This window comes from Macaca thibetana, chromosome Y, assembly GCF_024542745.1.
Source record: "Macaca thibetana thibetana isolate TM-01 chromosome Y, ASM2454274v1, whole genome shotgun sequence".
Lineage (NCBI taxonomy): Eukaryota > Metazoa > Chordata > Mammalia > Primates > Cercopithecidae > Macaca > Macaca thibetana.
Genome location: NC_065599.1, coordinates 10139174 through 10152561, shown reverse-complemented (window position 1 = coordinate 10152561; position 13388 = coordinate 10139174). Strand labels below are relative to the sequence as shown.

Here is a 13388-nt window from a genome sequence, read left to right as displayed (position 1 = left end):
CAAGTCCAGTCCACAAGGGATTGGCGGCCAGGCCTTTTCTGCGCTTTTCTAGTTCTTCTTGTAACGTTTTTATCTTATCTCTGACGATTCTGGATTTGTTGGTGTAAAAACAGCACTTTTCCTGTAAAGCCAAACAGATCCCTCCCTGTTCTGCCATTAACAAATCTAGACCTCTTCTATTCTGGAGAACTACTTCTGCTAATGAATCTACTTGATCTTGTAAATCTTGTATAGTACTGGATAAGGTCTGTACATCTGAAATTAATTGATTGGATAATTTGGTATATTGGGTTAGTGAGACTCCTAGGCCTGTGGCTCCTGTAGTAAAAGCAGTGGTGATTCCTAGTCCTGCCAACAAGGGAATAAATTGTATGGCTCGTTTTGGTCTATAAATAAAATGTTCAATAGCGGGGATGGGGATAGGTTCATCTCCAGGGATGATATCAATGTCGGGGAGAAGAGTGGCCAGAACACAAAGCCCTGTCCAATGTGTAGGTAGATAAGTATATGCCATGTTGTTTCCACAAACGAAAACCGAGCCATTTATGGCACACAAAGGGTTGGTGGCATTGATTATGGAGGTACAGTTGTCAAACACAACATAGCCTAAATCGATCTCTTTAGTGTTATTATATGATGGTGAAAAGAGGCAAGTGGAATTAGAAAACGTCATTGGTTGAACTAAGGGGGGGGGGATAATAGGACAGGAATTATTTACTAAGGATTCATTTGAGTAATTGGCATAGGACAATAAAAGGTTAGGTATAGCTAGAGGAATAGGGGGGCCCATCTTAAGGCAAAGCCAACAATCATGGGCCAGACTTGTATTGGACATTTGAAGTAAACTGTAAGTGGCATTAAGGATATTAAAAGTCTGAGCATCAATCGTAAGGTTATCTCTAACTTCAGGCAGGGCCAAAGGGTGATATCGAAGTTCAGGATATAGGGCTTTATGAATTTCTTCTAATTTTTTCTGAACAGTTTTAATTCTAGCAGTATCTAATGGACCCCCTCCATCAGAGATATGGACGGGGGCGGTAGTGCTCCAACAAACAGGCTTTCCTTTTTGGCCGTTACAAGGCGATTGTACAAGTTTATTAGTGGATCCTAATACTTGTATGCTATTGGTACCTCCAGTTTGTGTTTTTAGTAACGTGGCCGTATAGTATGTTCTATTGCCTGATTTGCATTGTTGATAGGAGGTATAACAGGAACTATGTACAGAAGATTGGAAAGAGCTACAAGGGCATTCTAGGAGCGGCCCGCTAGGTGAGGTATCTCTTGGGGTAGACTTACATTTCCATAACTGGTTTGGCATTAGGTAAGCTGTCTTGCCCACGCAAGTCACCTGGGTGATTCTGTCTGATGGAGGTTCAGATACTTGTCCCCCGCTGCAATCACAAGGCTGGCCGTATTGTTTTCGTAATAATTCTCTTGCTTTACGAGGGTCACCAAAACCTGCATAGACTGCCACTATGCTATATAGAGCGATTATTCCCCAAAGGAATCTCATGTTAGGCTTCATTTTCTGAAAAACAAGAAGGAAAGAACTTCTCAGGGAGATTTATCTTCCCTGGACTGACAATGGTTATGATTTATTTGTCTTACCAATCTTTCAGGCAGCCATCTGGCTGCATCATTTTTTTGTGAGAAGATGCATACTGAGCCTCTTCCCCAAATTAAAACTGGATTGGGGCCATGCCATGAATTATCAAGTGGATCTTTCCATTTTACCATTGCAAACTGTTTTTGAGATTCAGGATGCCAGAAACGGTCGGCAGCCGATTTTCCATGACTGTCCAAATTTAAAAAATTAAGGATAAACAGGGCATGATTGAGTGTGTTTCTGGGGGTACCCTTCACGGGGTACCAGCTCCCCCCTTTTAATTTTGTGATAACAGTTTTTAATGACAGATGAGCTCTTTCTACTATACCTTGTCCTTGGGGATTATAGGGAATGCCTGTGGTATGTTTAATTTGTAGGGTATTACAAAATTGTAAGAAGGTTTTGGCTAAATAACCGGGGCCATTATCTGTTTTGATTTGTTTGGGTATTCCTAAAATAGAAAAGCAGTGTAATAAATGAGCTATGACATGTTTGGTGGCCTCTCCTGTTTGGAGAGTTGCACTGATGAATCCACTATAGGTGTCTATGCATACATGGATATATTTTAGTTGACCGAATTCTAAGTGGTGAGTAACGTCCATTTGCCAAATTTCATTGGGAATGAGTCCTCGGGGATTAACTCCTAAATGGGGAACAGGTAAATGCGTTATGCAGTTGGCGCATTGTTTAACTATTTGTCGAGCTTGTTCTCTGGTAAGTTTAAACATAAGCCTTAAGGTTTGGGCGTTTAAATGATGTAAGTCATGTGCTTTTTGCGCTTGTTGCAAATTGTCTGTAGTGACTGTGGCTATGGTTTTTGTTGCCGTGTCGGCTGTTGCGTTACCTTGAGTTAAAGGTCCCAGTAATCCTGAATGTGCCCTAATATGCCCAAGAAAAAAGGGAGTAGTCCTTTTTTGAATAAGTTGTTGGCATTGTAAAAATAGGTTAGCTGTGTCTGAAGTATGTTTAATTTGAGACACGGTCTCTAAGAGGGGTATCGAATGAACCAGGTAGGCGCTGTCTGTATAAATGTTAAGTGGCTGACAAGGAAAAGCTGATAGTGCTGCAATTATAGCTTGCAATTCGATCAGCTGAGCTGATGTATAATCGGTCTGGAATTTAACGATTATATCATTGTAAGTGTAAGCGGCAAGTCCTGTGGAAGATCCATCAGTGAAAATTAGTAATGCGTCATTGAGAGGTTCTTTACTGGTAATACGGGGAAACACAAACGCATGAAGTTTGCAAAATTGAATGAGTTTGTTAGGTGGGTAATGGTTGTCAATCACGCCAGCGTAAGAAGCGCAAGCAATTGGCCAGGCTTCCGTATTTTGTAACAGCCAATGGATGCGTGATTGAGTGTAGGGCTGTATAATAGTAGAGGGTTCTATTCCAAAGTATTTTCTACTGTTTTCTCTTCCCAAGATAATTAGATCAGCTATTGCATCATAATAAGGCAACAAAACCTTTTTGGGGGAGGAGGGCAGGTGTACCCACATAATGGGATTATTTTGCCAGAATAAGCCAGTAGGGGTTATTGTTGTGTTAAAAATAATGAATATTAATGGCTGAGAATAATCAATGCTGGTAACAAATTGTGTTGCAATGGCATGTTCTACCTGTTGGAGTGTTATTAATGCTTCTTTAGTAATGGACCTGGGGGATTTTGGATTAGAGTCTCCTTTTAATATATCGAAAAGAGGTTTTAACTCTCCTGTGGTGAGCTTTAAGTACGGTCGAAGCCAATTTATGTCTCCCAGTAATTTTTGGAAATCATTTAAAGTTTTTAAATGATCACGACGTATAACGGCCTTTTGATTAATGATTTTGGGTCCATTAATTTGGAAACCAAGATAGGTGTATGGATCTTGTAATTGTACCTTTTCTGGGGCTATTTGTAGTCCTGCTGCTGTTAACTCCTGTTTGAGTTGGGCAAAACACTGTAAGACTTGTTCGCCAATTTCTCCTGCTATTAAAATATCATCCATATAATGTATAATATACATCTGTGCCCATGTTTTTCTGACTGGCTCTATAGCAGCGGCTACATATTTTTGACACAAGGTAGGACTATTGGCCATACCCTGAGGTAAGACTTTCCATTGATAGCGCTTCATTGGTTGTTTAAAATTTGTGGATGGAAGACTAAAGGCAAATCTTTTTTGGTCAGCAGGGTGAAGGGGAATTGTAAAAAAGCAATCTTTAAGGTCAATAACGATTTTAAAATATTTTTGAGGAATCGCAACCGGTGAAGGCAATCCTGGTTGTAAGGCACCCATAAGGATCATAGTGATATTTACTGCTCTTAAATCTTGTAAGAGTCTCCATTTACCAGACTTCTTTTTAATAACAAAAATAGGTGTATTCCAAGGAGAATTACTTTCCGCAATATGTCCTGCTGCTAGTTGTTCCTGCACTAACTGTTGGGCAGCATTTAGTTTATCATTGAGTAAAGGCCACTGATCAACCCAAATGGGCTCATCTGACTTCCAAGTAATGGGGTCAGCGCACCTTTGGGGTGCAGGTATGTCAGTGGCCTGAGCTAAAAATTTCCAAACCCCTTTTTATCAAGTTGTCCTGAAACCAGTATAGGCTGTGGGATACCGTTTTCTCCTTTTCCAAGACCTTTACCAGGGGTGTATCCTTGAGTTAACATTTGTGCAGTAACTATATCATTTGGACTACACATTATAATTTTCATTTGAGAGAGCAGATCTCGCCCCCAAAGGTTAACAGGTAGGTAAGGAATGACAAATGGCTTAATGAGGCCTGAATTGTTTTCTTTATCTGTCCATGTTAGATATTTAGAACTTTGTTTAGGATTACTGCTTTGTCCAATTCCTCTCAAAGTGAGTTAAAGTTTCTGTGGTAGGCCAATGAGAGGGCCAATCTTCCTGTTTAATGATAGTTACATCAGCCCCTGTGTCTATTAGTCCAGTGAATGCCTTCCCGTCTAACCATAAGGTTAGAGAGGGTTTTTGATTTGTAATTGGTTGCACCCAATATATCTCTGATGATCCGAAACCTTTTATATTTCTATTAGAGTGTTGGATATTATTATCTGTTTTAACCAAAGGTAGCAGGATTAACTGAGCTATTCTAACTCCTTGAGGGACAGTAATAATACTATCAATAGCTCTGGCCATAATTTTAATTTCTCCTTCATAATCATTATCGATAACTCCAGGGAGGACTTGTAAGCCTCTCATGGTGACACTACTTCTTCCTAAAAGTAGCCCAAAAGTGTTAGGTGGTAAGGGTCCATATATTCCGGTATTTAAGGTTTGCGGTCCCATTTCAGGTGTTAGTACTGTGTGGGAGGTGGAACTGAGGTCCAATCCCGCACTTCCTGGGGTTGCTCTACTAAGTTTTGAAATGGATTGCTGTTGCTGGCTGGAACAAAGCTGACTGCCCTATATGCTTGTTTTGGGGCCTGGGGCTGGCCCCTCATCCCATTTCCCTGCCTGGGGGGTAAACGATTTCCTTGACTGTCAGTTTTAGATTTACATTCGTTTGCCCAGTGCCTTCCTCTTTTACACCTTGGGCAAAGGCCTGGGATTTTTGCTTCTGGACTCTTATTTTGGTTTTCACAGCAATCTTTTGCAAAGTGTCCCCTTTTACCGCATCTAAAACATCCCCCTTTATCTCTACCTTTGTTAATGAGGAAGTCTCTCACTGTTTGGCCGCTAAAAGCGGCGGCCATTGCTAGGCCTTGTTGATATGGGGCCCAATATCTGAACAAAGGCGAATGTATCCTGTTAAATCTGTTTTCTTTCGATAAGGTCTGATTGCCGCTTGGCAGGCGGGGTTAGCATTTTCATAAGCTAACTGTTTAACATAATCTACACCCGTTTCTGCATTTCCAAAGATTCTACCTGCTGTGGTCATAAGCCTATGCACAAAGTCTGAAAATGGCTCATCGGGTCCTTGTTTAACCGCTGTGAGGCCCCTGGATCTCCTTTAACGGGAAGTTTTCTCCAGGCTTTTGTAGCAGCAGCCTGGATTTGTGAGAACAATCCAGGATCGTATTGCATTTGGGCCTGAGTGTCTGCATAATTACCTGAACCAGTTAACATATCAAAATCCCAACCGTTTCCTGCCTGTTGATTTCTTTTAGCTGTATCTCTACAATTTTCAAAGAACTCTGACTTCCAAATTAAGTCGTCTCCCCCAGAAAGGACTGCCCTAACTAAGGTATTCCAGTCTGTAGGAGTGAGCCAATTCTCAGCCACAGATTCCACTATAGCAAGAGTATATGGACCAGTAGCCCCATACTGAGAGGCAGCAGTCTTTAACTCTTTTATAATAGTAAAATCAAATCCAGTATGATGCCTCCAAGCCTGTCCCTGTTCATCTATGGTTTCAGTGACCGGAAAAACGTCTTTGGGGGAGGAGTCTTCTCTATGTCGGCTAGCAACTAACCCCCCTCTTGGAACATGTCCAGGCCGCTGAGGTGGGCGCAAGGAACCCTCCATAGCGTCTGAGTTGGGTATTTTTTCATTTCCTGTTTTTAGCTTTTGGAGCCTAATTATCAATGATTGATGTAACTCTTCAAGTTTAATTTGCTCTTCTAGTTGAGCAATCTTTTGCTTTAATTCTTCTTTGGGATCTATTGCTGCCATAACAATAGGCGCAGAAGCCTCATTATGTGTCTTATTATATGGGGGTGGGTATGAAGTAAAGGGAGGCAAATCAGGGTTGTGATATTTAGCTGCCTCTTCCTCTAAATCATCCCAATTTATGTCCGATTGATTAGGCTTATTAATTTCCTCCTCTTTTTGAAGCATCTGTAAAATTGGGTATTTTTTTGGTTTGTTTTCGTGTGGCATTTCTTTACCTGTTACAGAAGGAGACTTGATTTCCTCATGATCACTTTTGAGGGAAATGAGATCCTCCTCCGTATCTTGCGGAGGCTTTGCGAGGTTAGAGCGGGAGCTAACCTTTAAAATATGCTCTGTCTGAGCGACCGCAGCCATGACTTGCGGATCGGCCTCCTCCTTATCTATTAAATCTCTAATGAGGTTCCAATAAGAGAAGGCGGTCACAGGAATTTTTTCCGGCCCCAAAGTATTATAATAGTCCTGAAGACAATCCCCTACTCTACGCCATCTTTTAATATCAATAGTTCCTTCCTGTGGGAACCAAGGGCAAGTGTCTTTTACAAAATCAAAAAATTTAAACAAATCATTACCTTTAACCTTTACTCCTCGTATTTTTAAAGCCTCTTTTAATTGTCCTACATATATTTGATGTTGGCTTAATTCTTGTCCCATTTTGGACGCGTCACTTACCTTCGATTCTGACGCGGCAGGTTCCCGCGGTGATCGGAAGAATTTGACTCCTTTTGTCTTTATTAGCGGTCGACCGTCCTTTGGCGTCCTCTTCCTCACGGAGTCCCTCGTTTCCAGGTCCCTGTTCGGGCGCCACGTATCCCGGCCCGCGGGATCGTCGAAGCAGGCCCTGGAGGAGGGAGTGGGAATTTGGGGGACAAGAGACACGAGAAATGGAGACAAGACAGTGCTCTGATCAAGTCTCGTTTAATGGCGGTAATGCAGTGCCTTATATACACTTGGAGGGGAAGGGGTTGGGCCAGAGGCGGAGATGATCTCATCGCAGAGGGCGTGACCAAGTAGGTATTGGTTTCTCTGGTCGAACGTCATGTTGCACCTGCGCTGTCAGTTGGTAATTTTCCCGGGCAGGGGATGGTGCCTGTGCTACAAAGTAACAATTTTCGCTGCCAGCGGGAGAAAAACAAGTGAAGAAGAAGCAGGAAGAGCGCCATCTATTATGAGGTATTGATACAAAAGAGAGACAACAAATCTAGGGAGGAGGTAGAAGGTGGAAAGGAATAGAGCTTGGGCGTTTAATCATTAATTATTATTTGCTATGGCCGGGGCGTGCAGCTCCGGACAGGTATGGTGGCATACTATTCAACTGAAACGGTTTGTGATGTCATTTCTTGGTTGTGCAGTGTCATCATTGCAAGAAATAAAGCTTGTACTTGGTTTGTTTTAAATCTATTTTTGTTGCCTCGTTAGATGAGACAAATTTTGTAAAGACCATTTCCTCTCTTGTGAGACTATTGCATCTTTCATTCCGAATGGAGAGGGCTTTATGTGAAGGATCCTTCCATCCTTTCTGTGGTTCTTATTTTAAGCCTTTCTCAGTTTATTTTGATTATACTCTTTTTTTCTCTTTGGGAATAATCTTACCTCCTCTGATTGTCCTGTTACTCTAAGGTTTGTGCACAATCGCATGGAAAGAGTGGGTTACTTTTCAGTAGCAACAACCTAGAATCAAGATGAAATGTAAGGAGAGTAGAGTTGGGAGTAGTGGCCTTTTAGATGTCACTTCCCCCACCATGGTGGGGTTGATGAAAACATTTTTGGTTGTCACAATGGGAGTGGATGCCACTGGCTTCTAGTAGGTAGAGGCCAGGGTTGCTGCTCAACATCCTATAATGTATGGGACTGTGTGCACACAGCAAAGAATGATCCTGCCTAAAAGTCAGCCATGCTGTGGTTGAGAAACCTTGCTGAGAAGAGATTCATCAGGAATATGCCTTCCAAGTGGGTGGCAAGGCTGCTGGCTTCAGAAATGTCTCCAGCCTAGCCTATAGATGACACGAAGAAACCCAACCCATCACTGTCACACTATCTTTCATTGAGGTACTACCAAGCTCTTTATTTTCCTGCCCTTTAAGTATCCTCCTGCCCTTTAACTACTTCTGCACCTGCTGCTGGGGCAGTCCTGGGTGCTTTGTTTGTCACTGATATTCTCATCTTTCTTCCTGTGTCTGTCTTGTTGGGCAGAAGAGATGTGTTAATTGTTGCGGGAAAGCTGAGGAGGCACAAGGCACAAAAGTCTCACCACTCTGGCAGATGGTAAATTAATGTGTTCATTAATTCTGGACTCCAAGTTGGAGGGGGTGAGACGTTGGCAGGAGTGCAGGCAGGGTTGGCCCTGGAAGAGAAGCATCTTCCGTGGAGGTGCTGTGCTTCCAAGTGCCTTCCACAGCACCCTGGCTGTTGGCCCCAGCAACCATAGCCTAAGATGCTGATGAATCAAGTCTAAGAGGAAGTGGTCAGCCTTCCTCTATTACCTCATCCTGGGGCATTGTCTTAGTTTGTATGGACTGTAACCAACACCTTAGACTGGGTAGTTTATATACAACAGAAATGTATTGTCCACAGTTCTGGAGGCATCATGATCAAGGTGCTAAGTATTTGCTTTCTGGTGAGGTCCTTTTCCTCATGGATTGCTCCTTCTGTGTCTTCATATGGTGGAAGGGGCAGGGGAGCTTGCCCAAACCTCTTTGACATCCTCATTGTACCAACAAGGAACCTGGGAAAGTGACATTTCTATTTGCTGTGGTCTTCTCTCTTGATTGACTGTGTCTGGGGAGTGGCTGTTGTCCCTTGTGTGTGCCTCATCAGCACCTTGAGGTACTTTTTATCCCCACACTGCAGAGGAGAAAATGCAGACGCAGCCAAATGAGGCAATGTGGACCAGGCACCCAGCCGTAGAGCAAGGACAGAACTCAGCCATCCTGCCTGCTCCTGACATTTTCTCCATCCAGCTTGCCTGCTTGCCTTCATGAGATCACAAGGCCAGAAATTAGTAAGAAAGTCTTACAAGCAAATGGACTGAAAAAATCACTGATTTAGAACCCATATAGAGATGCATTCCAAGAAATGCAACTAGTAAAGATTTCAGCAGATAAGAGGACTTCTGATAACGGTACGTTCCCTAGGTCTTTATGATCATAAAGTGCCTAATTTCCAGTCATGACAACCTGCCCTATCCAAAAGAGGACCCAAACTGATGAAAGATGTTCAAAGTAATAGTACCCCTGTATAATTTTATGCTGCACAGATGTCATTGTGTATCTGCACAAGAAATTCCTTCCAGCAGACAACTTTCAGCTCTCTTTGCGTCAGTCTCAGCCTCCCCACCCTTGGTCTGTCTTTGCTGTTTCATCTCCTTGTTTCAATAAGCTTTAGTTGAATGTGAATACCGTTGTCCACACAGTCTGGAAATGAAATTTGCATTGGAGAACATAGTCGTTTAGAGAGATAAAGTTATGCAGCAAACTATGCACTCAACATTAAAAACCCAGGTGAGACAGAAATCAGGGGCACCCTCCCGGCTTGGGTTAGAGTGAGCATTGCACACCATACTTTACTAGTTGCCTGAGTTGCATCCAGACTGACTGCTGTTCAGAGCTGCTGGTAGTCTAGCTGGACAGCCAGATGGCAATGGAGTCTGTCCATGCAGGGAATTCAAGAATTTTGGTTCCTGTTCCTGTGGGTCTTGAAGTGTGAGGTAAAAAGTGGAATCTCAGAGTCACATAGCCTATGGTTCACATTTTGTTTCATCCTCTTATCATGTGAACCTTGACCTGATGTCTCCAGTGTTTGTCTTTCTATGTGAAACAAAAACAGTACCAACTCCGAACAGTTACTGCAAAGACTGAGGTAGTTTACAGAGTGCCCAGGTTTGGATGAAGCTGGTAATGTGGTCAGACTTGGCTCTGTTTCACAGGGCATGTGATTGCAGGTGTCAGTTCTGTGGCCCAGTGCTGGTTGCAGGAATGAATGAGTGAGACTGGATGAATAAAATATGCCAGAAGCATGAGAGTTTCCTTCCACAGTTGATCTGTCAGCAATGAGGTTTGTTTTTCAGGAGGCATCATCAGCACCTAATGCTGTATTCTGCTGCATTCAGTAGACGTTTCTTGATGCTGTTTCATGGTGGCTGAGAGTGTTTACTGGCTACCCAGCCTTGAATCTCAGGCCCAGCCCTACAAATTGAGCAGTAGGAGACTGCTATTATTCTCAAAAGATCTTGAAGTGTAAGGTAAAAAGTGGAATCTCGGAGTCACATAGCCTATGGTTCACATTTTGTTTCATCCTCTTATCACATGAACCTTGACCTGATGTCTCCAGTGTTTGTCTTTCTATGTGAAAGAGACCTGATTTATCAAGGGGTGAGGGGCAGCATCAGAATGATGCTGAGAGGCTTAAAGCCATTCAGTAGGAGCCACGTGAGTGGCCCCCATCAGCCATGAGAGTCATTATGAGAGAGGAATCACTGCAGCCCAGAGTAGATAAGGAAGATTTCATGCAGTGGAGCCTTGGGCCAATAATGCAATGAGGTCCTGCTTTACCCATTGACTGGAGTTTTTGTATTCTGCACTTTACTGAACACCTCAATGATAAAAGCTTGCAGGTGAAACTTGGTATATATAGCATAGCAGAGAATAGAGTCATTGATGAATACAAGGGTGGGTTGCTTCATTTGGTAGGAATGGGTAGAGGAAAAGGAAAGTGAATATATAGAGAGAAACAAGTAAGAAGGTAAAGATTAGGTTCTTGTAAAGAAACTTGGCTTATATCCTCCAAAAACACAGTGAGGAATTTCAGGATCCAGTGCACCCCCAGGCTGCCTCTGCACCAGGCAAAGTGACCCAGCCCTGCCAGGCAAGGTTGCCTCTATTAGGAAACTCCCTGCAGCACCCGAGACTTGCTGGCAGTAGGATGCCACCTCCCTCTCCTTGATGAAGGGCTGTCACAGCTTCCCTATCACCTCCAGACTTCCACAGATGCTCGGTGACCTTGCCTTCTTTCCTTGAAGCAGACATCATCCGCAAGAGCAAGGCATGGCTTTCTGTGTATTCAGTACTGATCCTCTGCCCCCCTTTATTTATTATTTAAATAAAGGCTCTTTAAATAGGAACCTTTATTCAAAGCTGATCTGAAAATACCTTTAAATGGCCAAGCGTCATTGATCAACAGCTTCCTACAGAGGCAATGAAAAAGATGATGCACTGGGAGAGAAGAGGAAAAGAGCCAGTATCTGTTAGAAAACATAAAACTCCTGGTATTTTGAGAAAATAATTCAGCGCCACAACAATCAGTGCAGAACAGGCTCGTTTCCGTCTTTGGACTTCAGGTTGTAATGCAGTTGCCCCCAGTGCACTTGGGGTTCAGTGTTTGCTGTTTCCTTATCTTGGGCTGAAGAAAGGTACACTATGTTCTTGCAGCGGGTGACACAGAGTAGCTTCAGCGTGAGCTTCTGCAGAGTATTGTGAACCATGGAGTTGGGGGGATCCTGGAGTCAAATCTGTGTAACAGGAATGTCCAACTGGGGCATGCAGGGCAAACTCTTTATTTATTTATTTATTTATTTATTTATTTATTTATTTATTTATTATTTATGTTTGAAATGAAATCTTGCTCTGTCGCCCAGACTGGAGTGCAGTGGCGTAATCTTGGCTCACTGCAACCTCCGTCTCCTGGGTTGAAGTTATTCTCCTGCCTCAGCTTCCTGAGTAGCTGGGACTACAGGTGTACACTACCACATCCAGCTAATTTTTCTATTTTTAGTAGAGACAGGATTTCACCATGTTGGCCAGGCTGGTCTCCAACTCCTGACTTCAGGTGACCCACCTGCCTCGGTCTCCCAAAGTGGTGGGATTACAGTTGTGAGCCACCATGCCCACCCTGTTCTCTGCCTTGTTAACAATACTGAAATGGTTCTACCATTTAAAGGGCCTTGTTCCAACATACCAATTTTGGTTTTCCTGGGACTGAAATCTCTCCCTCTCCCCCTGCCCTTTTTCACCTTACTGAACCCAAATCAGAAGGGCCCCTGGGCGTCCTATGGTGCTGTCTTAGCCCACAAATTAAATATGTTTGAAATTTGCAGACCACCTTCAGATCTCAATGACTGCGCCTCCTTCCTTCAATTTGGGTCTCACTCAATGTCACCTTTCCCGTCTTGCTGCAGGTTTTTCCCACTCGGCTTTCACATTTGGGATCGAGAGCCACATCAGCCAGTCCAACATTAATGGGACGCTAGTGCCACCAGCTGCCCTCATCTCCATTCTGCAGAAGGGACTGCAGTATGTGGAGGCTGAGATCAGCATCAACAAGGTATGTAGCTGCTAGGCCTGGCCCCCGAACAGCGGAGCCTTGGGAAGGTGCAAGAGCTTGGAACACACTGGAAGCTAACATATATTTCCCTCTGGCATTTGGGATTAATTCAGTGGCAGGGTGCACTGGCTCATGCTTATAATCCCAGGATTTTGGGAGGCTGAGGCAGAAGGATCACTTGAGCCAGGAGTCTGAGACCAGCTGGACAACCTGGCAGAAAACACCGTTTCTCCAAAAAAATGTAAAGATTTGCTGGGTGTGCTGGTACACACCTGTTGTCCCAGCTCCTGAGGATGATACTGTCTAAGTCCACAAGGTCGAGGCTGCAGTGAGCTGTGATCACCTGAGGGCACTCCAGCCTGGGCAACCCTGTGAGACTGCATATCTGAAAGAAAGAAAGAAAGAAAGAAAGAGAGAGAGAGAGAGAGAAGAGGGAGGGAGGGAGGGAGGGAAGGAAGGAGGGAAGGAAGGAGAGAAGGAAGGGAAGGAAAGAAGACCACATATCTAAAAGAAAGAAAGAGAGAGAGAGAGAAAGAGAAAGAAAGAACACTGGTTTCCCACCCCACTTTAACATCTTACTGATTGGTTGTGTGTATACACAGTAGCAAGTTTCCAGTGCCCCTCCGACATGGGTCTGTATATTTTACTTAAACGCAGACTCACTGGCTGCTGACTCATGTTAACAATTACACTGCCACAGTTGAAAAAGATGCAGCAGACCTTCAACTGCTCTGGGCTTCGGAGTGGACTTTTGCCTTGCACACACTATGACTTGTTCTGTCTTCTTGATTTCTTGGAGTAGGTTGAAACTATGTTTCCTGAGAACCTGACAGGGCATCACCAGA

General features: G+C 43.5%; 1 protein-coding gene across 8 annotated transcripts in view; it reads left to right on the top strand.

The window, feature by feature from the left end:
* Positions 1-13388, top strand: part of TBL1Y (transducin beta like 1 Y-linked) — a 231985-nt gene that overhangs the window by 156757 nt on the left and 61840 nt on the right. For 7 of the 8 annotated variants that reach the window (XM_050777736.1, XM_050777731.1, XM_050777733.1 and 4 more), the window contains exon 3: positions 12398-12543. In XM_050777736.1, coding sequence (XP_050633693.1) covers positions 12398-12543 — 146 coding nt within the window. Of the gene's footprint in view, positions 1-8944; positions 9347-12397; positions 12544-13388 lie in introns of those variants that run through there. The other variant, XM_050777732.1, reaches the window with a different exon arrangement.